The 25,807-nt window shown below is 42.1% G+C and overlaps 1 protein-coding gene across 1 annotated transcript in view; it reads left to right on the forward strand.

Moving 5' to 3' along the window:
• The window catches only part of PTPRF (protein tyrosine phosphatase receptor type F), a 395,755-nt gene that overhangs the window by 126,187 nt on the left and 243,761 nt on the right, over positions 1-25,807 (forward strand). The window contains 1 exon segment of the mRNA XM_050901434.1: positions 10,378-10,539. Coding sequence (XP_050757391.1) covers positions 10,455-10,539 — 85 coding nt within the window. The 5' untranslated portion in view covers positions 10,378-10,454.

The following is a 25,807-nucleotide window of genomic DNA, read 5'->3' on the forward strand; positions in this document are numbered from 1 at the left end:
CTGGTAAAGAGAACACATAGAAGTTGTAAGATCTAACTGAGATACAGAGGAAATGCTCTCAAAGTTTGGGAAAGAAGGAATTTTTAAGATTGAATTACAAAAATCAAAAGCAAGCTACCATCTTGTGGAAGCAGAAGTGTTACAGTGGTGGTTTTTGTTTCTTTTCCTTTGAATACTTTAAGGTTGAATTGCAAAACTTGAAGCTTCTAGAGCCATAGGATGTCATGGAGGAGAATTATGCTGAAGGGTGAAGAATATCCCGTATCTGTATGTCTGTGCCACGCTGAATGTAAGAACTGATCTCTCCTGCTGCGTCTCGAGTGTAGAAATGCCAAAGCCATTGGAAGTAGCTACATAGCTGCCATGCACTCGATACCCTTGGCTAACAAAGGTGCCTTTTCTAGTAACCAACCAAGCCTTTTCTAGTAACTAACATGCCTTTTCTAGCAACCAAAAAATTGCTGGATATTGAAAGCAAAACCCCACATCCATTTAGCGTGGATTTTGTGGTGGATGAGGGTCCATGGGAGGTGCAGGATCACACAAGCTACAAGGAGCAGCGAGAATTGTGCAGGGGTGGTGAAGTGGCCAACTTACCTGAGAGGTAATGTTGTTTACTTTTGCTGTATGTTTTGGATTTCTTTCTGAGGTTGGGAGAGGCAGTCGTTACAGGTTCATTAAAATGTGCAGAATATTTTTTAGTCTCCCACCTTTTCTCATCTTTCTAATCTGAAGCGGATATGTTGCGCATCCTTGATAAGGTGGCAGGCAGCATGGATCCGCAGCCACGTGGAGCCTTCCTATCTGCTGCCTCTTTTCAGCACTTGTGTGTGGTCCACACATGTGAGTTCACTTGCAGAATGTGTGCATGAAAACGTGACCGTGGAAGCAGGTTTTGGCCTGTTAGACTCTGTGGAGTCCTGGGATTTGCTTTGTGGCGTGAAAGATGGAAGATGGCTGGTCTGTCCAAAAAGTGTTGGATTTGCTGCAGCCTTGATGCAGCTGTTATCTCGGTCCCTCTAGCCAGGAAGTAACTAGGAAACTACTGCTTTGATCTGCCAAATAAAGACGACTTGTAAAATATATTAATTGATTTTCTTGCATCAAACTGTTTTGAACATACAGCCTTAGATCTGAGTGAGACAAAATCTGATGTGTAGATGTTTTGTGTGTCTTACTGTACAGAATGTGATGCAAGAAATCTGAATTTAATTTTTAGCTTGAAGTGCTACTGAAGGAGAGAAATTGTATTTTTGGACTGAGTCAGAGTTAAGACTGACTTTGCGACCATTAATTCAGGATTTCTTAATTTACAGACCTTTGGTTTCTTCATCTTCAGTAAGCATTATATTACACCTAGGGCTTGATTTTTATTTACATCCCTTTAATAAGGCTTGGGTACTACGTAGTATATGCTACCTCAGAGGGTGTTTTCTTTTGCCAAAGCAAAGCAAGGAGGCCTTAGTAGAAGGAAAAAAAAAAAGGAATAATCATAAATTTAGCATCTTATTACAATAAGCTTGATTGCATCTTGGTTTCTTTATAGGTTACAGAAACAGTTTTCATTTTTCATACAGAAGGCAATTGCATGAAACTTGTGCTTTAATAGTTCCTGCTTATTAGTTGCGAAGGGAATTTCTGGGTGTTGTCTTCTATGGTAACAGCCAAATGCCTCCAGAGCCAGAGGACTGCAGGATGCTGGGGGCGTTCTGCATGGAGAGAATTCAGTTTAATAAATGTAATAAGCCCATTTACCCTACCGGGCTATGTTAACTACCTGCATTTAAACTGAGCGAACATAATGTTTGGGCAAAGGTTAGAGAAGCAGGTTGTAGGAAGGGCTAGCTCCAGAGCATGCCAAAGCAGCAGCTATTCTTATTTTAGCCCTCAGTAACACACACAGTAATGGGGTTCAAGCAGTATCTGTGGCTGAGACAGTAATAATAACTTTGATATAATTAACTTCAAAACCCTTTAGGAGAGAATAATTCCAGAATCTAGCGTTGAAAATGTTCATAATTTTGCAAGATGAGAATTACAGAAAGTTTAATTGGGTATATAAACCCTCCAGTAGGGCATAAGTTGTCTGCTAAATGATGGCGTTAGGAAGAAGCCAGCCCCGTGGCAGCCTGCTGCTGTCTTCTGCATGGTCTTTGAGCTGGTTGACATGGGCTGGCTGGGGCTGGGATCTGGTCTGATGGAGTGGTGCTGCTCCTGTACTGGTGGTGACCACGTCTAGAAAGGACGGCAGCCAAGATGCATTTGTGAACTTGCCATTTCACGGGTGCTTGGTGGACCTGTGGAGAAGGATTATCGTCTCTGTTAGCAGGATCAAAGCAGTAAGTCCTTTTTACTCAGTCGCCGCGTGTGACAGCGCCTGCGAGATCGTGGGTGGAGGCTTTGTCGCCAGCGCATGCATGCTTTCCAGACCCTGACTTAAAATAGCTCCAGACACAAGTAGTTGCTCAGCATTACTTAATCACCCATGTATTTGTCAAGCTGCTGCTGAGTCAGCAAGGTTAAAGTTGTTTGTAGGATCCTCATGTACATCTTCATGAGTGGCCACGACTATGATGCACGTAGTGCATGAGTACGGTCATTGAGCTCAGAGAAGCCAAGAAGATGATCAAAATGTTGAGAATGATGCTAAACTTCAGAAAGGACAACTTAAAAGAAAGCTAACAAGTTACTCAAAGCATCCCTAAAATTAAAATGGGAGAAAGTAAGAATAGAAAAGAAAAGGAGAGGGGGCAGGGAATGACCCGGTTCCTTGATGTGGTTCATCTCATGTGGAACGTAAGAAAGCAAGCTGGGAAAAGCAGTTAAATTAGCAAGGCTGGGAGTAATTCACACTAGCTAGATGGCAGGTTTGAGAAGCTGTTTAAGATGAAAATTTGGAAACCCAAGTCCCAGATATGAGTAGTAGAGTGTATAAAGTATAACGAGTATAAAAGGAAAATTGAAAGATCCAAGGTGGGCTTTGAAGAAATACATAGAAGATAAATAATTTAGGCAAATCAGTGCCGTTGTCTTGTGTGAAAATTGAGTGTACTGGATAATGGGAGGTTAAAGACTGCAATTAAGGAAGAGAATGGTACTGCCAAAAAGTGAAATTATTGCTTTGCATCAGTTTTTAACTGCTAAAAATGTTGTGGAAGACTTGGTACTAGTATTGTGCCCAGTCTTTCTAAATATAAAAGATAAGCAAATTTCAGAAATTGAGGTCTTGGCAAAAGCAGATTTGGAATAAGCTATTAATCTGAAAAGCATTAAGTGAGCAGACCCCAATAGTATGCTATGTTATGTAAAACATAACTGAACTTCCAGAAAAGTAAGGGATTTTTCATTAAAAAGAACCCCTTCTTTTCAGAAGAAAGTTCTTTATATACCTTGTACTCTGGTTGAAGCAAAAATTACTGAGAAAATAACAGAATACCTGAAAGATCATGTTCTCATAGGGTCCAGCTGTCATGGATTCTGCAAAAGAAAACTGTTCTAGTAGTTGCTTGAAATGCCCCAGCCAGAGAATGGTCTTACAATTTGTTCAGATTCCAGGAGGTCTCTGAAAAATTTCTACACTGAGGCTGCTAACGAAGCTGAGTAGACATGTGGATAGAACAAAAGCATTCTTATAAAGAAGAAACTGATTTAGTTTTGAATTAGGATTGATTTAGGATTTAGTTTGGTCTCAAGCCAGTAGACACCGTGCAAATCCTTGAAGGGAAGGAAGGACAGATTATCCCTCATCTGATTGATCATTTGCATTCTGGCTGCTTTGGTTAAAATTAGTTTTGGTGCTCAGTGGATCTTTTATCTGCTCCGCTTTGCCTGTTCTGTCAGTCTGAGAGATGCAGAACCAGCATGTTTGGCATTGCTGGAGCCAGATGCAGGAATAACAGTACTACAGCTGTACAGTAAATAGCAGTCAGCTGCGGTGTGTTGTAAGCAGCAAGCCCAGAAGGACCGTGTTTCTCAGCTCTCTCTCTCTTTAGTTTAAAACCTTCTGTTCTACATCCTGGATGTGTGGAACTTGATGCCAAGGAGTTGGGGTTTAGAGGAGAGGACTTGGTACCTTGTGATTTTAATCTTTACACCATTTTCCATTGTGCTGAATGCAAGCCTGTAATGGCATGGTCATTTGTATTAAGAATATTTTGTCACACGTGTAGTAATTTGTAGAAAAAGCACAGGAATTTTTGCTTTGTGTAAGTGGCTGACTCATGAGCACATTCCTTCACATTAGCGGAGGGTGATATGCAATAGTTTACTTCTTTTAAGGAGACTTTACAGCAGGTGTTAAGAGCCTATACTCTTGGGTAGAGTGATGTACAGTGATCTGTATTTAGTGCTCACTGTGAATGATGGCTGGGCTTGCGAGGCTCAAGGCTGATCTATATTTTAAGTGGATGTTTTGACTTATCACCGTAGTTATTTAACGGGGCCCTTCATAATCCTTGTTCCAGTGGAAAAAATCCTCCTTTTTATCTAGGATTGTCTGCAGGCAATGACACCTTCAGAAATTAATATCTTCAGAAGCCAATGTAGCCAATAAGGCTGACAGGAGTATCCAAGCTGTGCTTGCATCCTGCTTAAAAGCTTCTCTTTCCCTCTCCTCCTTTCCTTGGGTCAAGTTGTGATAGTGTGTTCAGGATCACAAAGATCTGTAGCTGGGCCAGCTTGTTGCTGAAGTCTTCACACTTGTTTTTATAATGCTTTGCCAAAATGAGCAGAATCTTTTTGAAGTACTTCTGAATCTTTCTTGCTGTTGTGTATATTTCCCCATACCAATCTGCCTCTGTTCAGGTGGGTTTTTTTTCTAGATTATGGGATATCAAAAAAGCTTTTTGATTTTTTTTTTTTTCCCCACCCCATTTTTAATTTCCATCCGAACAGATGATGAAACATTTTCCTGCTGGGGTCTGTTCTCTCTTCTGTTTTTTTTTCTTTTTTGGAGAGTTTACTGAGAATATTCAACATACACTTTCTTTTGCTCTGTCTCATTCCATTACTCACAGTTATATGCCCGTGGCTAATTATACTCCTCCACTCCTTTCTTGGTGTTTGTATCCTTCATGTACTTACAGATGGTTATCAAATCCCCATCTTGCTTAGCCAGTCTGTCTAGCGCTTGCGACTTGACAGAGATTTTTATCCTTCCCAGTTCTTGAATTGCTTTGCTCATCCCTTCTCTCCAGATGGTTTGAGAGTCTTCCAACTGATGCTCTAGGCCTGCTCACACCTGGGTCCTGGAGGTGATACCTTTGCTCATGTAGCAGTCGCTTTAGCTTTTGGCCTTTTTACTGTACTGTATTGCAAGTTCATATGAAGTTCCTCCCTAAATCTATGCTAGTGTTGCCATCTTCATATATCTCCCCACTGAATCTCTCTAATACGTTCTCTGCATGTGGGAGTTTGGAGTGAAATGAGACTCGTTTTGTCTTTTTTGGCCATATTGCTGTACTCCCCAAGTCTCTTTATATTATATTTCTTGCAGAAAAGCATAAAGAAATCTATGCTAAAGGAATACTAATGTAGCGAAGTGAAACATTCAGAAGTCATTAACTTGTGTGTAACTGTGCTTCTACAACTTTTAATGTGTGCAATATGATGATCTTGAATTATATGGTGCGTCATGGTTTTCCTCTTCCTCCTTCAGAGCACAGATGAGGCGTTATATACAGAGTGAAGCAGCTGAGCTGTAGCCAATTATTGTTCTCATTTTTTAATAGAATACATAGCTGCCTCATTGCTCTGCGTGGCACGTGCCCTCTCCTTGCTTGGTCAGTTCTTGATTACCATCGTTTGTGTGACACCCCAAAGTACTGTGGTGATTAGGTCCCCCTGGAGCACTGGTTCCCCTTCAGGGTGTTTGTGTAAAATACAAAGTTGTGGGTAGACGTCCAGAAGGAAAATTCGGTTTCATTATGTGTTGCACATGCGGTAGAGTTGGGAGAAGCTGACGCAGTTTTAGCCCCTTCTTTACTATTGTCTGGGTGCCGTCCAGTTGGTGCCTTCTGACCTGCATCCTTGGGCTCACGTTGAAAATGTTTAAGAAGTTTCCACCTTGAAAAGCAAACACAATTGTTTCAGGTTCCTTTATGAAAAGATACTATTATGTCTCCAGGTCAGATAAGGTCATTGCTTATGCACTGGGCTTACCTTCCTGCCCTGTAAGATTCTAGAGAGTCTCTTAACTGTGTTTCACAGCAAATGCACTGTCAGTAGCCACGCACACAACTGAACCTGGCAGTTCTGTGGACATACAGGGGTTCCTAGAGGGAACATTTTTGTGCTGCCTTGTTAGATACTTTGGGTTGCAAAATAGCTTAAACTTAAAAAGCGATTTTAGTACAATATTTTTGTCTCTGGTTTGGAACGGGCAGGCTTACTTTGGGGGTGCTTTTCTTCACCATTCCGTTCATGGCTAGTGACCCATGTGACACTTGGCTCAGTTCAGTTTAGCTTCCAGAAGAGTTCATAGAGGACATGAGCTATTCAGTGCTGGTTTGAAATTCCTCTTGACTCTTTAAAGTTGACTGCTTTTTCTAATCTCTTTGCCATCTCCTGTGGGACACACTCATTGCCAGCATTTTCTAGTACCATATGAGCTGTTGGTATTCTTGGCTCTGTTTTAAATGAGTCCAGCTTTTTCTCCTTGTCTGAAAGAATCAAACCATGTAGGTTTCAAAAATGTTGTCAAGACCGCCTCTTTTCCATCCACCTGCCCCATGGCAAAATCAGCTATATTTAAATGAAGTTCGCTGTTTTTTTGTTGTGCTTTCCTGCTTTCTAGTTTTCTGCCAAACTAGCACTCAGTAGTTCTAACATTGAGTTTGGAGCAGAGGCAGGAGTTTAGCTTGCTAAACTCAAAGCTGTTTTTACAAAGCCATCTGGAATGCTTAGCCTCAGCCTCCTTTTGGGTTACGTGGTCTAGAGTTTATAATATGGCCAGGACCAGATGCAGAAGTAGCAATGAGAATGTACGTGTATTTTTGAAAAACCTTCTTCTACATTGTCTGGGCTCCCAAATGCAATATTAGTTGATAGATGCTAGCCAAAGCGGTGAGATTAAAGGAGGCCTTCAGATGAAGGGACTTGAGGTCATCTGGTGCACAGGAGGTAATTCCAGATGCAAGAGAGAGCAGCCTGAAGAGGCATGAGGTTGTTGGGGCAAAAGACACACTGAGAGTCTTAAGAGCATTAGTTGATTGGTTGCCGTTGGACTTGATTTTACCAAAGCAATACTAACTCTGTATCTGTTTAGCTCATTACCAAAATCTACCAACATTACTTAGTTTGTAGCTACTTTCTGTCTTAGGCTACCTTTCTGCCCCAGGAAGGGAAGCCTTTAGCATTAGTTCAAGACGGCTGTTCAAAACTGTCAGAGTAACACTGGCCTTCTAAGGGTTAACTGAGCTTCAGCTAACACCCTGTCACCTTGCTTTGGATATTGGGTTGTCTCGTTGGGGGAGAGCACCTCGCTTCTAAAAATGGGAGAGCTGAACCACTGGGAGAGGCTTTTTCATATTTTCAATTTCAAAAAAGAATGACAGCTACTGAGATTTATAAAAATTTTAAAACATTCCAATTTAAAGGGCTTTAAATATTGAATGCAGACAACTTTTCCATAGCCAGAGCAACCATGGAAAGAGGAAGCAGCGAAGTTTGATCCTATTAAGGGCCAAAGGTGCTCTATTAACTTTGGAGGGACAGACAGCAGTCTTGCATAAGAAAATCTGGCTTTTTTACTAGATGGTAAATTATTATAGAGCACTAAACAGTTGCAAAAAGATAAGTCTATAGAGCATGTGGTAGGGTAACTGACAATTCATCAGTTTTGCATGATGCACGTTGTATGTATCTCCTGGGCTTGAGAGGAAAGTTATAAATCTGTCAAGCTTGAAACTGGAGAGAAGCTTGATCACATTTGCTGAAAGAAAAGAGAAATTGAGAGACAGACCTATTCTTTAGCTGAGGTTTTTTTGTTCCTGAGAGTTACTCCTGAATGAGGGCTGTGGAGGTGCTATTCACATGACTTCTGAGCAATCTGCACTCAAGATACACCATTAGATCAGGCACTTTTGTTGTTAATGGAAGTGAATGAAAGAGGAAAAGCTCTCTGAAAGCTATTCATCCCCAATCTGGTTTGATACATACCTAAGATGTTTTCAGCACCACCTGTAAAACTTGTTCTCTGTCCTAATCTGAGAGAGTTTGACACACATCATTAGTTTTGACACAGTAATTTCAACCCTTGGTGGTTCCCCGCCCCCCCCCCAGAAGAGTAGCCTCTTAAGATTCTGGCTGCTGTTGAGCCAGATGTAATGCTGCTTAAAGTGTGCTTGAGTGGGTTCGCTTCTCCGGCCTGCACAAATGAGCACCATACACACAGAATTTAGAGACATAATCTTCACTCTTAATCCAGGCACTTCTTCCCATTCCCGTGTGGGCCATATCTGGAGAGCTGGCTAACACCAGGCAAACTGCTTGGGGACTGAACGGAGTTTCCCATTGGAATAGAGCTTATGCAGCTATAAAGATACAACTATCTGTATCTGTCTCTGCGGTGTAAGACATGTTAATGGTGCTTTTAGTAATTCTTTGGCGAGAGATGAATGAGGATATGGAGGTTGGAGAGCAACAAAGAGAACTGAGTGTGTGGCTGGTACGAAGAGCCTCTTTTGCAGTATTCAAAATCTTGCTGCTGAGCTTACTTGGATTTATGCTTTCTCATTGAGATAATAAAAGCAGGATGAGATGATCAGTATTCTCTCTGCATCTAGGTTAGAACTAGGTTATTTCATAAAGTATTTTCAGATGTCTTGGCTGTAGAAGACATTGCATAAATAAAGATTTCTCTGTGTTGTGCGATATTATAATGTGTGAAAAGATTTACTGTGCAAATACGGTAACAGAATGGTGAAGAATCATGATCTGCTGTTTGTTAGTATGATGCGATGTAAATATTTGCCTAGGTAGATTCTCTTGAGATTTCTTGCGGATTTCCCTCAGCACTGTCATTGCTGGCATTCTTTGAGCACTGTATTTTTGTCAGAAGTAAACATGTTCTTAACATGTGATACTTACTTCCATCAAAAGCTCAGTGGTTCTCAAAAAACCAAACCAAAACAAACCACTTCCTCTTCCAAAAACCTAGCAAAATGCAGAAGTACCTTTGTTAGAGCAGTCTTGAACGTGTTTTTGAAATGTCTGCCAACACGAATAAGGGTGGTGGGTCGTGCCACGTACAGCCTGTGCGCTTGCAGATACTCTGCTTCAAGGATGTTCACGGGGTCCACTAGGGCTGGCATCTGCCAGCATGAGATTTTTTCACTTTTAATGCTGTGTGGCCAACTTTCGGTAACTCTTGCAGCTTCGTGAAGGAGAATATCATCAACTTGTGAATGACTCTTGAGCTTGCGTTGAGGTGCCCAGCATGGAAAGAGTGAGCCCCTGTCCCAGCTGAGCGTTGTCACTTGGAGGGAATGGGGCTTACTAGCTCCTTTAAAATCTGTCTTAACAGGCAGACCTTGGACTTTCAGGTGGAAGTAAAATGAGTATATTCTCATGGAAAGATAAAGAAGGCAGATACACAGAAATTCCATTCTTTTTAAATACCTGCCTTTTTTGGTTGGGTTTCAAGGAATTTTCTGTATTTGTATATCCAAACAGAAGCCCAAGTTAAGCCAATTTCCAAGATAATTTGCTTTGTTTTGGAGAAGGACTGTCCGATCCTCAGTCCTCTTAGACAATCCTCCTCTCCATTTTTGGGAGATTGACGCTTAGATATTTGCTTTGGGTAAAGCTTCTCTTTACAGACACTTTTCTTAATAACTTTCTACTGTGACTCTGGTACCCCTGTGAACTGACAGGTGATTCAGTTCAGCTTCTGTTTCTCCTGCTTGGACCCGTTGAGACTTGTTTGGTGTACACTAGCCCAGCTGGATGGGCCAAGCTACACTTAACGTGTAGTTGACTGCAAACCACCCTGCATAGGCAATCAAGCATGTCTCTCTTGGGCAGATGGATGAGGAAGAGTTATGTGAGCTTAAGACTATTTCTTGTATTTTAACATGCAACTTCAGAACTATTTGTTGCAAATAAGAACAACTAAAGGATGTATTAATAGGCCATAACAGAGACTGGACATGAAGATAAACTTGGAGATGGGCGTGCATTTATGTCTCATGACCCTTGAAAACAGTTTATTGGATTTGGGGACGTCAATGTGGAGCTGTACTGCTCAAGCAGGAAAGATAGTTAAATTTTACTTTAAAAGTATCTGTAACTATGTCTTTACAATGTAGTTTGGTATATCGGCAGTTGATCTATGTGTTATATTTGATCATTTTCCTTTTCTTCCTTCTTGGTTTGCAGGAGTAAGTCTGTGTCTGTAACACTGGATGTACTGACCACTTGCCTCAGACTGAAGAGGACTTGCTCTACTTTGGAATATGGTGCCTAACTTCTGCATCCCAGTACTCACTGTGCCAGCAGCCATCCTCTGCTGCTTGATGCTGCCTTTAGCAGGAGCGGACAGTAAGTAACATTCACTTTCGGAAAGCTTGAATACCTTGCAAGATTTCTTTCAACAAATATTAAACCTTCTTGATTTGTACTGGAAACACTGAGGACTAAGGGATAACCCCCCCCCAAATCTCTTATTTTCCAGTGTGCACAATACAGATAAAAAGTACGTATGTGAAGGGGCACAAATAGAACTAAAAAGGCTGACAAAATTTATTCAAGCACAGGAAGAGTTTCTGTAGTAGCTGCAAGATCAAAACCTGACAATTTGATTTGTAACATGTACAGATGAGTAAAGAAAATTGGGGGCGGAGGAAGAGAGAAGTATTGGGGTCACAGTAATCCCTGTTACTTTATTTTCCTTGTTCTTTTACCAGTTCTTGTAATTTGTGTAGTACTGAGACATCTCTCCTGAGTCAGCAGGTGATTGAGGGCTGTTGGGGAAAGGGTGCAAGTTCTTACCTTCTGGTGTAGCTCTCCTGCACCTGTATTTCAGCAGAATTGGAGTTGAATGTTTCCTTGTGGTCGTGCTTTAAGCTATCGTGTCCATGCCTGTTGTCCTGATAGTCTTACAGTGCTGCTGTGACTGGCTTTGATTAGCCCCATCCAGGCCAAGGAGAAAGCTGTGCACAAAACGCTGTTGTGGACAGACAAGAGGAAAGAAACCTGGCTGATGGTGGACTGCTGAAAATACCTTAAAGCAGGAATTTCTCATCGAATGAGTTACGCAGAGTGCAGGAAACCTTGTGGGTTCTTTGCATAGTCTTGGTTTTCATAACTTGTGTGTATTTGCTAGGCTATTCCCAAGTATTTGTGCAGCCCCTCTCCCCTTTTTTTTACCAGTAACCAGTTTTTCAGTGTCTAAATGTTTGCACATTTGTTGCAGACTCTGGCAGTCTCCATGCCTTTGAAAGCACACAGGGCTCCTGGGACGCTTGAGTCAGAGCAGAGAGGTGACCGTGATGCACCTCCTGACCTGCCACCAACCATTTGCTTCTCACTCCAGCTTTAGTCACCAGGCTTATAATTAAGATGTAATTTTGTGAAAGTTGAAGGAGATCTTGGTACATGTTGGTATGAGCTTGGCTGAATGGAGAAGACAGACTGGGGGTCCTAAATGACCTTGGCTGAACGGGAAGGAGTAAATTTAGAGAAGCTGGAGAGAAGAGTGAAGGGGGGATGTGAAGAAAGATACAAATTCACTATTTTTGTCATCACTAGGGATGACTTGCACAGGCAGTGGATTAGTGTGTAGTCTGTATGAGTCTGAGCTGCCCAGTTAAACTGGGGGCAGCAGCTGTCTCCTTCCTCAGCTTTCTTCCTTGACTGCTGGTGCTGCTCGAAGATGCTTATTCAGATCACTTTATGCCTACACATTGTATCCCATTTTGGAGTCCGGCACAGAGAAGTTGTCATGGTTTAACCCCAGCCGGCAACTAAGCACCGTGCAGCTGCTCGCTCACTCTCCCCACCCAGTGGGATGGGGGAGAGAATCGGGGCGGGGGGGGGAAGTAAAACTCGTGGGTTGAGAAAAAGACAGTTTAATAGGACAGAAAAGGAAGGAAATAATAATAATAATAATAATAAAAGAATTATAATATACAAAACAAGTGATGCACAATGCAATTGCTCACCACTTGCCGACAGACGCCCAGTCAGTTCCCAAGCAGCGATCCGCCCCTCCCAGCCAGCTCCCCCCAGTTTATGTCCTGAGCACGACATCATATGGTATGGAATATTCCTTTGGCCAGTTTGGGTTAGCTGTCCCGGCTGTGTCCCCTCCCAGCTTCTTGTGCACCTCCAGCCTTCTTGCTGGCTGAGCATGAGAAGCTGAAAAATCGTTGACTTAGTATAAACACTACTTAGCAACAACGAAAAACATCAGTGTATTAACATTATTCTCATACTAAATCCAAAACACTGCACTATACCAGCTACTAGGAAGAAAATTAACTCTGTTCTAGATGAAACCAGGACAGAAGTGTATGTTTAAAGTTCTGAGGTGTATAAAAATTCCCCAAGGTTCATTATCTTTATCCTGGCCCTTGCAAAGGAGAGAAGCATCGCTCCATCAGGTATGCAGAAGCTGGTGGAGCTTGAGATGTCCTAGGACAGTTCTTGGCCTGAGGATAACTTGCAGTAGACGTGGTTTGCTAATTTTGGGGAATACTTCCACATGCTTAAATTTAACAAAATTGGCCCTGTTTCACAGGCCCGGATCCAAATATTGGTGTCTCAGATGTGGAACGCTTCTGTGTTGAGAAGCAAGTGTATCTGTATGTACGTCTCTTTCTCTGGCGCAGACTGACTCTGAATTAATTTTTCCTAATCTGGAAGGCAGATCTGGAGGACAACGACCTTTTAACTGCCACAGCCACCACGGATTAACTGAGGATTTCCTAGGAGGGAAAGTTGTTGCTCTGTGTATTTTAGCAATTTACAGCTTTTCTGTTGTCTTACCCCACTGAATCTTGCCACTGACTCTCAGTGGCAGGGAGCTGTGTGAAAGGGCCTGCTCTGAGCCTCCACAGGGGGAAAAAAATCATCCCTAAACCCTGCATATTTCATGTCCTGCCATCAGCAATGCAGACAGGCAAGATACAGTAGTGAATATGGCATTGCGGAGTCCTGGTTCAGGACAGCAGTGAAGGGCAAGGGGAAGGTATGATAATATATGCACACTGGAGCTTACTGTAAAAGCTAGAGAGGGATGCTTTGAAAGGAGCACCCCACATGCACCCTCTTCAGTTTTTTGGTCCCCTAAGCATCCTGCTGGCTCCAGTCAAAGACCATTTATTTACATGGATTCCTGATGTAATATGGCTGTTCCTGAGATTTCCCTGTGATTCTTCCTTTTCCCCATTGCAGTGCTGCGTGGAGGCAGGGGAGGGATGGGTAGGCTCTGTATCTGCAAACCATTCCTACATTTCCCCAATTAAAAGCAATGTGATAATGGGAGCAGGGTTATCCCTGGAATTCCTGGAGTCAGTCCCCAAAATTGCTTTTTATAGGAACAGTGAGGATTGAGGGCAGGGAAGGCGGACTGGGGATGGGCTGTGCTGCATCCCCAGCAGCAGGCTGCCCTGTGGCTCATGGCTGGGTGCTTGGGGAGCACCCACAACGGGGGCTTCCCTACCTTCCCAGCATGCGCTTTGGAGCTGCTGTTGTCGCAACGCATTTCATCGTCGCTGCTGTAGCTTCCTGACAATTAGGCAGCTGGCAGATAGCTAGAAGTTAATGCCTGAGATAAAACAGATTGAATATGTATCGCCTAGCAGAATTAGCACTGGGCGTGCACCGTGATGCCTCTCCTGGAATTGAGTTCACAGGAGCTGTGAATAATGTCAGCGCTGAGGAATTGAAGGGGCATCCAAAGGTTAAACGTGTGGCAGTATGTCAGAAAAAGAGGGGCTTGCTGGGTGCCTCCCTGCCGGCAGGACGGGAGCGGTGGTTTCCTGGTCGCTCTGGTGGGGTGCTGGGAGGAGAAGGTGAGCGGGAAGGGGCACATGCGCGTGGACAGTGGATACAGAAGTGCTAATTTGGCAGAAAGCACTTTCAAATCCTCCCCGGCTTTTACAGACTGCAGTAAGAAATTATTAAATTTTCTCTGTGATCTGACTGTGTTTCTGTCAGGGTGACCCTAATTCCATTAGAGCAGCTTGGAGCTGATTCAGGATGGCTGTTTTACACTTTCTCCCTCAGCTTGCTTGTGTTTTGTTGTTTTTTTTTTTTGTTTTTTTTTTTTTAATGCACTCTGTGCTTCCCTGTCTGTCAGTTTTTGATTGTGCATGGGAAAAATGGCTTTGCAGATTTCATTTAATGTTCAGTTCAATTGTCAACTAAAAGATGCTCTTTTCCAGCTTTTGGAAATATGTCATTTACTCTAATAAAATAAAAACAACAAAAAAGTCCCCTCAAAACAAAATGCAGAGAAAACAGGAAAAAAATCAATACTGTCATCAGCAATCATCAGCAGTGTGTTTTGTTGTTGGCTTGGTTTTTTAAAAATTAGGCTTTGTTTTTGAAGTCCTGGGCACAGCTTCCATTAGCCACAGGAAGAGACTAGGTGACCCATCCAAAGTCTTTTCTAACTGAAATATATCTTGGTTCGTCTTGCACAGAATTTCAAAGGGCTTAAGGAAGAAAACCACTTCAAAAGTGACCTTGTAGAAGGAAAGAATGAAGGCAGTATTAGGCCAACTACCTGTGAAGTGATACGTGGTAAACAAACAATTTGCACCTTTTGATTTCTAAAGATAGAGCAAACTTAGCTTTTGTTTGAGGGGGTGGGGGAAGCTTGCAGCAGTGAGCTGGGGCTGGTGAAGGCAGGTCTCTGGCTCTCACCACCTCCAGTGAGCAAAGACCCTAAGTCTGAAGTGTCTCAAGGCTGCCCTGCCCCTTGTAAGAGGTAGTTGCTTTATATCCGACATGTATGCGTGTCGTACAGATATTTTTGTTTCAATCAACCATGTTTCTTGGATGCTAATTAGATTGAGAAGACACATCCATAAAGAAAATAGGTGAGATGTTGATACTTGTGAAGGTTGGGAAGAGGAAGAGTCCTGAGGGCCGTTCTAGACACGCAGCTCCAGGTGAGCTCTTTTTTGCCAGGGATTTTGCATTGCACCTGAAGTGCCATCTGGAGGTTTTGGACAGAAGAGTGCTGGAGCATTCGTTATGGCGCTTGGTTCCCCTTGTGCCCCAGCTCTGCTGCCTGCCGTTACTGTTTTGTGTTCCTGGGACCTGGGAGTAGCGTGGCAGCTTTTGACTCCCTGATTCAGCTCTGCCTGCTTTGCTTCATAACCTGAACGATGCCTCAACAACAGCTCAGCTCCAAATATAGCTGCTCTGGGCCACCCTGCGGGACAGACTTGCTGTTGTGCAAGTCTGGAAAACAGCCACTTTGCGGAGCTGGGCAGCAGGGTCCCATCCCAAAAGCTGAACCTGAGGCTTCTCCGCTGCTGCCTTGCATCTGTTTCTGATTCCTGGTTTCTTGTTTGCATGCCTGTCCCCAAACACTGCACATAGTGATTATGTGTAATTGGTACGATCGGATCCAGATATTGCAGCACAGGTAAATACTAATTTTCTGCAATTCTACCTTGACTAGCTTGACAAATTCCATCAGTGAAAAGAATATGTAAAATGTTGTTTAGGAAAACCCCTGTACCTGAGGCATTGGGGTTGCGTCATTAAGGGACAGGTTGAAATATTAACAACAGCTATTGTGAAGCTTTATTTTTTGTGTCCTTACTCATCATATATATATATTTAGGTATAAATGGATTCTGCACTTTTCCATAAAATATCTAAATGCTGCCTGCTTGTAACTGAATGTTGCAGAGATCGAGGTAGGAGGGATGCTGTGAGAGCAAACCCCGTGTATAGAGTAGACAACAGATCTTTTTCTGCATTTATAGCCATGCCCCTTTTAGCTCCAGCACTTGCAGGAGTCATGTGAATTTGTTGGGGTAGCTACTACAACAGGTCACAGCATTGTCATTTGTCTTTATTTATTGTTGAAGCCAGCATCATTCATCAATCAACATCAGCTGCTAGGTCAAAGGTCTGCCTGGCCCCAAATCCCTTATCCAGCAATGGTCAGTACAAAGACCTATGGAGGATGTAAGAAGAGCATAAATATATAGTGATCCCTTCCTGGTGTCATCTTCTAGCTTGCAGTGCATGGTGGCTCCTGAGCCCAGAGAGGTGGTGTAGTAGCTTCAGACAAGCTCACTCTGGGTTTTGCTCTCAGGCAGGTCTGAGTGTGTTGTCAGTCTTCAGGGAGGTCCTGGGGCCAGTGATCTGCATGAAGACCATGGTGCAGGCTCTGACTTTTGCCTCTACACTGTGGCTCCTTGTTTAACCCACTTACTGCTACTCTGCAGGGCTAAGCAGTCTCACTTGCTGTTCGCATCATTCAGACTCAGCTGCGTAGCCAGAGTTACTCTCTTGCCTTCACAAGGGAGTTCCTGTTTTTAAGTGGCCATGTAAGTTATCCGGCACAGCGGCAAATGTTGAGGGGTTGATATATTTAATACGTGTTCTTTGAAAGAGAGTGTGCTTATTGGCTTGGTGATATAGAAAAACAGTAAAACTACCTGCTTAAAATTTTATCTTCAGTGTAGATTCATGGATTTTAAGGCCAGAAATCAGATCAGTGTAGTCTTCTACTCTGACCCGCATAGTACAGGCTGTATAATTTCAGCTAGTAATTTCTGCATCTACTTTTAATGGCCATGGATGAGCTAGCACATAGCTTTTAGGAGGCTATCAAATGACGATTTGAAGACTAAATGGTAGAGAATTTACCCGTCTCCTATGTGATCTGTAAAAATGGCAAGTAATCATTACTTCTACAAATCTGTATTTATTTCAAGCTTCATTCATGTGTTTTTTGGGTTTAGACACTGGGTGTTGTAACCTGTGTCAGCTAGGCTGGAGACTCCTGCTATTTAATGCAATCTCCCTGAGAAGCAAGTTAGAGTGCAGGAGCTAGACAAGCTGAAAGCTTGTCCTTTTTGTTGTAGAAAAATGGGTTAGTCTTGATTTTTCTGATCAGAGATAATTTTTATAGTTATTCACTAATCTTCCAGACTTTTCAATATGTTTTTTAAAGTCAAGGAACCAGGACCAAGAAGAGAAGTGGCCACATCTTGCCACAGTACAACAGCACTTTAGCCCTTTTACCCATAACATTGAGCTGGGAACGTGGTCCTCCATAGCGACCTTTGAATCCCTTTCTGGGCCTCTGATTCCCAGGATGCAAACTCCTGTTTCATTAGTGTGACTTGGGTTTTTGCTCATCAATATCTGCCCTTAAGTACATTAAAATGCATTTTGCTGGATCCCAGGTCATCCAGATAATTATGTACAGGTAATCTTCCCTTGCTGTTATTAGCTGACTACCAATCTTGGCGAAGCTTACCCTTTACTTTCCAAATCTAGTTGCAAGTTAGTTGCACTTATTCCCAGATGTTAATCAGTTGTGACTCTCTGCAGAGGCTGCTGTATTTTAAGGAGATATTTAAAATATCCTATAGTAGTGATGGTAAAATTCTTTGCAGATGGAAAGGAGTGCCAGGAAACTGATAAAATAATATGGTTTGTCGTGCTGCTGCTTGCTACTAGTAGTACTGACGTCAGATGGGGGAAAAGTATGAGGTCTGCTGGAGCTTTCAGTGTTTTAGCTGAGCAGTTGTAAAAAGCAATGAAGTGGTAATAGGGATACTTTTTTTGTTTCTTTGATTATCTGTTCATTATACTGGTGCTTCAGAATGCTACTATAAGATAAGATGATCAAGCTCATTTTCGTGAACAACCAAGAGTATGAAATTTGTTTGCTCAAAATGTTAGTCAATCTTTTTTGATGGTGAACATGTTTGGTTTAAAAAGGGGAAAAAAAAAAGCATCTGTTCATGGATGCTTTTTCTCTGGTAAGATGTCTATCTTTATGTATCAGTAGCTGAAAAGCAGTGGTGTACTTCTAATTGAATGCTGTATTCAGTCCCTTGTGAGAATCAGTGCTTTGTCTATGCCAAAGACAAATCTCATTTATTTTGTTGGTGTGAAAACACCGTAGGGTGCTTACTGAAAGTTTTAAGTCATAGAAATGTCTTTTGCCTTGCACACTTTACAGAGATATGATTACTGAATTAAACCAAAACACATTTTATAGTGGATGATGGCTTTACATTTGTATATGAATTGTAGCCTGCAATGCTAGACCTTGCCTTGAACGTCAGTTACATTTGGGCTTTCTCTGATGCATCATAACATTAAGCCTTCACAATAAGGGGTGCTCACATGGTATTAAAAAGAAATAATTACCGAATATATTCCACTTCATGTAGTACAGGCTGGAATGAACTTGCAGCCCTGCTGTGCTTTTCAGATGCCCTTCATTACATGTATTACTCATTATCTCCTTTTTTTTATTTTTCACAATACGACTTCCAGGAATGTATTTTGTAAAATTGGTTTGAGACATGTAGATAGTACCTGGGTCAAAACTAAGGCAAATGGAAATGCCACTATTTTCCAACAGAGGTTCGTGGCACCAAGGGTGACTGTTTTGAGTTGATGCTCTGGATAAAGTCAACATGTCAAGAGAGATTTGGACTTGGTTTGTCTCTGCTATGTGTGGTTATTCTACTTGAGCTGATACTGGGTTCCCTGGAAGTAGCCATGGTCTCATAGAAAGGACCATAATCAGTCCACTGTTGGCACTGGTTAATACTGCAAATTTAAAAGGAAGATAGCACTCAGGGAATTCTTCTTGCTTGCTTTTGCTGCTTTTCTTCTATTTTTTTATTATAAACTCTGTCTACATGTGATGACTTTTGTTGGTTCACCTCAAAGGTAAGTGATAAAAGGTCTTGCAAGTTAATTGCCAAGTGAGGAGGAGAAGACAATGACTCTTGAGCTTCTGTACTTAGATATCAGAGTGCAGAAGACCTACGTGTTTTCTTTGGATTTATTTTTAGCCAAATTTGATTCAACTGTTAGTGCAGCTGTTGTTGTGTTACTTCTGTTAAAGGTTGTTTTGAAAAAGGTGTTTTAAAGAGGTCAGGAAATATTCAGCAGCTTTACTCATGTAGGTCTTTTGCCCTTGAAAAAGTCCATTTGTAATAGCCATTTTGCGTCTTGGCGTTAGCACAACTGTGCTTGGCAGGTAGGACTGTTTGTTTTCACCTGTGTGTCAAACCTAGTTGGTGGCTGGTGTGGGTAGGAGACGTGAGCGTGTCGCCAAGCTCTTGCTTTCGTTGTGGGGCGATACCTAAGGCAGAGATGGTGCTTCCTCGGTTTTCAAACTTGAAACTGAAGCTCTCTCTTTTGAGGTAAATGTGAGAGTTGCCATGCATTGGTTTCAGAAAGGATTTTGATCTTTGTGTTTGAAAAAACCACAGCTCACAGGTGAGAAGGCTATAGGTATATTGTACTTATACAGTGTTTAATTTACAAGAGGGAAGATTCATTTGAAGAACTGAATAATGAGTGGGGAAAATCTTGTGAAATGCCAAAAACAGTTAAAATACTGATATGATAAAGATGACTATGTATTTTAATCCTATTTAGCATCAAACAGAAGCTTTCAGTAGTTTTAGAATGCAAGAAAACCCTTAGAGAAGTGAACATATCTCGTGCATTCACCTATTTGATTTATAGGGCATTTAATAAATGGGGTGGGGGGTATGCTAGCAGGGGGAATCAGAAAAATTTGAAGAGGAAAACAGAGAAAATGCTTTTATATTCCCATGTAAAGGACTGGGATGCCTTGTCCTGGCACAGTCTTCTCATTCTTGGCATGCTGACTGCAAAGAGTTTAGTATGGCTCTCGGGAGGATGGTAAGGGTGGTCCAAGAGCTGGAAAGGCTCCCTTTGCTCCTGTTTAGTGTAACAGGTAATGGTCCTGACTGTTGACTTGTCGTTTATACATGTTGTATATAGACTTCCAACATACTTTTTTATGCTCCATTACACACAGTTTATCAGGGGTTACACAAAGTTCTTTAGTTATAACCTGTTGTTTTCAGCTTTTTACGAGTTCGTTTCATGGCTGAAATGTGCCCTGCTTGGTCTTCAGCCAAAGTTCAAGTTGGGGGGCTGTATTTTATGAGTTGGACATTTGTTTTTTGGATCTCTCTGCAAAAATTGTCTTTGGATGCTCTTAAAAACAAAGAGAGTGGAAAAATACTTTTGTACCCTGTAAAACAAACTGTGGTGTTATTCATAGGTCTCAAGTCTAAAATGTCTGTGAAAACATTTGACATTACTACAGATGTGCTTCAGCAGTCAAGAGAAAATGGAACTTGATTTGTGGAAGGGAGTGACCCATAGAAAAATAAGCTGTTGAATAATATAAAGGGGATTTCGTGCTAAATCATTAAGTGCATTTGAGTAAAGGATGCTGTCTGAACTTGTGTGTAACTAAATTGCCCGTATATTCATTCTGTGAATGTAGCCAGAGCTGCTCTCATCTGAGCCTTTTGAAGACCCAGAGGTGCACAGCAGAGGCAGTCCTCCAGATCGTACAGCGCGTAGCCTGTAACATGGGCAGAGAGAATTAATTCACATCGACACTGTGGAGTTTGTGTTCTAGTGCATTTGTCTATTTCTTGAGGCAATTGTGCAAACAGAGAGTTTTCTTTGTTGAAGTTGCTCTGTGGTTGTACTCTAGGCCGCAAGGGCTTGGACTTGTCTTTCTTGACGATGCCTGTTGAACCTTGATTCTGCCTTAGTAAATGCATGAAACATTTAACATATTTAACTGCCTAAGTTTGGGTTTTTTTCTCAAATGCCAAGATACGCCTCTCTTCCTATGGCTGCAGAGTTGTGTGCCGTTATTGTAGGAGCAGAGTATGATTTGGTGGTTTTTTACACATTAAGACAGAATCCCTGCGAACATGTATTGTTCAGTCAGCATCTATGCACTGCTCAATGTCTTTTGAATTAGACACGCAGCCTTCTGTTGCAGATAAAGCATTTTTTTTCTGAGGCAAACTTAGCTAAAATTTCAGACATTGTCTTTAATCTGTAGTATGTTGTGTGAGAACAGTTTCCTGTATAGTTTTGAGGAATTTAAGAAACTCCACTTAATGTATAAAGAGTAATATGCAGTGTACCACATGGTGTTTTCCAGGTTTATGTCAAATTGCAGAAGAGACTATGAATTATTTTGTGTTATAATCATTGCTGGGCTGCGTCAAACTCAAGGTCCATTTATCCCAGAATTGCCCCAACATAAGCCTCCAACGATGGCCAACAAACGCTGCATGTTTTAGGGAGGTGCAAAAAGAAAGATTCCATACTCTTGCCTTTTCTCATCCCACCCAAATTAGCTCCCATTTCCGATGTAAAATTAGAAATTGGTGTAAGAAGCTGGACTTTATTATTGCTTCTGTAAAGCATTATGAATTGCAACAACTCTAAATATTGTTATATCCACATGGACAAAGGAATAATGCCCAATGTAGATTTGTCAAGGTCAGATCAATCTAATTTCCTTTAATGACAGGATAACAGGCTTTGTGAATGGAGAAGCAGTACATGTCATTTATCTTTAGTATAGCTTTCAGTGCTCCCTCATGAGACTTTTTCCTGTGAAGCATCTGCTCATAGGGTAGGTATTTGGCAGTTTGGTAGCATTCAGCGTTTGCAGTAATGATCTCTCTGATAGAATAGAGAACATGCTTATTAAATTTGCAGGCAACAACAAGCTGGGAAGAGCTGCAAGCATGTTGGAGGACACCACTGGAATTCAAAATGATCTTTACAAATTGGAGAAACTGTCTGAAAGGATGTGTGTCAATAAGGAGAAATGTGGATAGATGTTTGAAAATAGGAGTAATCAACTACATAAATACAGAATGAGACACAACTGCCTAGACAGCTGGTATACAGAAAAGGTCTTGCAGTGCTAATGGATCAGAAACCATACAGGAGTCAACAATGCCATGCTGTTTTGAGAGGGACAAACATCACAGTGATATGCAGAAATGAGGAGTACCATCTTCAAGACACATTAGATAGTCTTTCTACTCTGCTCACATTGATAAGGCCTCCAACGAAATGACATCTCATCTTGAGCATCCCACTGCCAGAATGGAAGGACTAATTGAGAAGTCAGTCCTCCTCGTCCAGTGCTAGGAGAAGAAATAACGTGCTTAACCTGCAGCTGGGAAGTTCAGGTCAGGCACTAAGCGACGCTTGCTGACATGAAGGATTGTTGAGCACTGAATTGAATTTCTGGAGGAATTTCTGGAATCTCATATACGAAGTGTTTCCTCATACAGGTTTTGAATTGCCTGTGTTTTTTCTTAAATTTAATGTTTCCTTGTCTTCATTTATGAACCAAGAAGGTACAGGCTCCTAGTCTGTCTTCTCTAGGTCGCCTGATACTCTGATATTTTTATCCTGTCCTTTTTCATCCTCCTCTCAAGTGACAATCACTCTCTTCCATCTGACTTTGTAACTTTGTGTGAAGGTGTTTTCCAGGCCCTTAGTCCTCCTCAGTGCCCTTCTCTGACTTTCTAGCTCTCCTCGACAGGAGCTGATGGGGAGAATACAGGGGAGACTATGCCATTAACAAAATGAGACTTAAAAACATCCTTTATATGTAGTTTGCCCACATCTGTGCAATGACTAAAGGTCTTTCAGGTGCCTCTTACGATGTGTGGTTCATCTTCTGAAGCTATATGGTTAATTCAGCTCTACAAATTGTAACAGGTAGTTCTGGGTTTGGTTTTTTCCCTCTCTGTACGTCTTATGTATTTATCTGTAGGTAGTTGTCTGCCCTGAGACTTTACCACACTATATGTACGTACAGAGGTCTGTGTCTGAACTTTCACGGTTGCGGGAGCTTTGCTGGCCAGGCAGCTGCTGGACCAAGGCAGGGAGTTTTGGTGTATGTACGGTGGTTGCTGCCATGATGCACAAAAGCCTGTCTCTGTCATAGCACCAAATGTCTCTGCTGTTCTGCAGTGATTGTCAAATATTTCTAATGAAGTTGATGTGGTTGTGCCGGACTGTATAACAGAGCGCATACTGCAGCAGAGCAGGTTGGAGAGTCTGCCTGTCATACCACTCCAGAAGAGCAATGCTGCTTGCTGTCTGGAGCAACACTGACCGGCAGCCCTTGTGAGGTGCATTGAAACAGCTTCTGGGAGCAAAAAATGCTTTGGGGGACAATTGCAAAGGATGCTGAAGGTCTTGAAAGACCTTCTGACTAAAATCTGTCTTAATGCCTGTTTGTGTGTATGAATGGGAAAATGTATTAGAAAATGTGTGTTTGTGTAGAATGCTTTTAATGTCAATGGTATTGGAAAGGAAGATGTGTAAGGTTTTTTCCTTCTCCTTCCAGTAGTTATTCTTTCTATGAATAACTATGCATCAACCTATGGGCTTCTGTCTCGTGAGTGGAGTCCCAAGACTGTATGAGATGGGAGTGTCTCGTGCTTCATCTTATAAGATTATGGTTAATTCATTGCATATTTGTTTTGGATAAGAAAAACCTATTTGCCCACCTAGACTTTTCCTTTCCTGGGTTTCATATAAGAGCCACGTACTTCTTGGAAAGCTTTCTCAAAAACAGATCAGAGGAAATTTGTCTTTTTAATGAATTGATTTAAATCAAGATGCAGGCCATTACATGAGTTTCTGAATTCTGGAAACTCTAGCCATTATGTTGGGGTGTTTTTTGCAGTCGGACTTTGGCTTCAAACTGCAATTATTTTTCACAAGACCACGAATGAAGTCTGTTGCCTGTTATGAATAATAGAGTATGGTAATATCACAGCTATATATGCAAACTCTGCAGACTGGCAGCACAGCTGCTAAGCGTTACGTTTTTAAAATATGTACAATCTGTTGTCAACAGAATTAAAACCAGGAACATTATATGGTTTGTTTCTGCAGGAGGGTGTTTTGTAGGGAAATTTAATGATGAACTGTTCTACATTTTGACCTTTAAAAATTTTTTCTGAGGCTTTGCACCTTCTAGCGAATTGGGGAGATTCTCAAATTAAGACATGTGGAATCCTAATGGCCACTCTGACATTTCCTAGGCCTGGCTGGATACCTGGGCTTGATTAGTTTTCTAATGTACCTGCTCTGCCAAGCTGGAGAGGCTCGCACACTCTGCAGCTGAGCTTTCTTTAAAGCGATTGCACTGTAAACCTCATTCCAATTAAAAGGTGAATGCTGTTCTGGTAATGGAAAGTTGTTTTATTGTTCCTCTCCCCTGATAAGCATGCAAGTGGAATTGTTGTAGGAAAGTGTTATCGCTGTTGTTTTTGTAGTCCGTTCTTATCTTCCATCAGTCTTCATACACAAAAAAGTGAGAAATGCAGCATGCCCAGCTGTCTGAGGGCGAATGTGAATCAGCAAGATAAACCTTCAGAGGGTGTAATGGGCCTGACTACAGATGATCCTTCAGCGCTTCACTGCCATCCTGTAGCCTGTATCGTGTGTTGAACCACAGGCAGCAGGAGAAAATGGGTGGAAATACAGCGAAGAACTCAGGGCAGCGCATCATTTTGGTGCTGAGAAGGGAATGATGCACACTTAGCCCATCTTCTGCTCTCCTTTTCCTACCTATGGAGCAGGGAAATCAGAGGGAACAACCAAGGAATGTGAGAAAGTAAGAAATGAGTAAACGTGAAGAATATAGTACATTCAAGTTTTGTGTCCCTCACCAGGAAAATGCTAGAACAGGCTTTGGAGTCCTGCTGCTTAAGAGAAGATGCAGACAAGCGCTCTCCTGAAATGCCAGCACCGGGGTGAGGGAGCCCAGTGCAGCTGAGCCGCTCCTCGGGTGTTTCTGTGCTCCGTTTCTCTCACCTGCAAAAAGAAACGCCAACATTGGCAGATCACTGATTGTGTCTGTGCTGGCAGAGGGTCCCAGAACTGATTTATAGCACTTGTTCAGCTTTCAGCGAGCGGCAAATGCGTTGCTTAATTATTCATGGCAGATGTATTATTGCGGGAAATTAAGACATCAAGGAAACAAGTAAAAACTATTACTGAAGAGAGCTATAAACAACGTAAGGTGGAAGGAGATGCAGGGGGACAGCGCTGAGATGTTAAAAAAAACTCGTGCTCAGGAACATTTCACGCCTTCCGAAAATAATTGGTTAAATTCCCAAATCTTTAAGTGATCATTCATAGTACGTAATTAAATATTCTATTAGCTAACAAGTTGGGTTTAATTTGTTACATTTGTCATCTAAATTATCACATTTGTGAAAGTGTGAAACCTTCCTATGGCTTCTTTCAGCGTATCTACTTCTGTAAAGACACGGTTCTCTTTACGTCTTTGACTTTCCGTGAAAGATTTAACTTGTGCAGGAAGGTTAGGCCAACCTTTGGCTTTCTGTACCAAAGAGTCTGGTTTTGGGTCCCTGGCTACCGTTCTGCCATGGTAGAACGTGTGGAGCAACGGTGTAGGAGGGTGCCGCAGAGAGCAGGACCCGAGTCAGAGCTGCTGGCACTAGATTTCCGTTGTTTGAAAGCGCTCTGCAGACAGACATGCGTGCGCCCAGCTCTCTTTCAGATGGTACTGTGGCTTTATTCAACGATTTATTCATGTGTGTTGGTTACCTCTGCCACGAACCTGTCCTCTAATCCGCGTCTAATGCCCCATACTCATACAGAGGCCAGAGCTGTTGGCTTTGAAGAGTACTGGCACCTTCTTGCTCATCAGGTGACACTAGGAGGTGTCTGGTGTTTGACCATGCTCCTTTGTGCATGGAGAGAGCTTCTCATTTATTGTTGCTCCAAG

This window comes from Gymnogyps californianus, chromosome 8, assembly GCF_018139145.2.
Source record: "Gymnogyps californianus isolate 813 chromosome 8, ASM1813914v2, whole genome shotgun sequence".
Classification (NCBI taxonomy): Eukaryota; Metazoa; Chordata; class Aves; order Accipitriformes; family Cathartidae; genus Gymnogyps; species Gymnogyps californianus.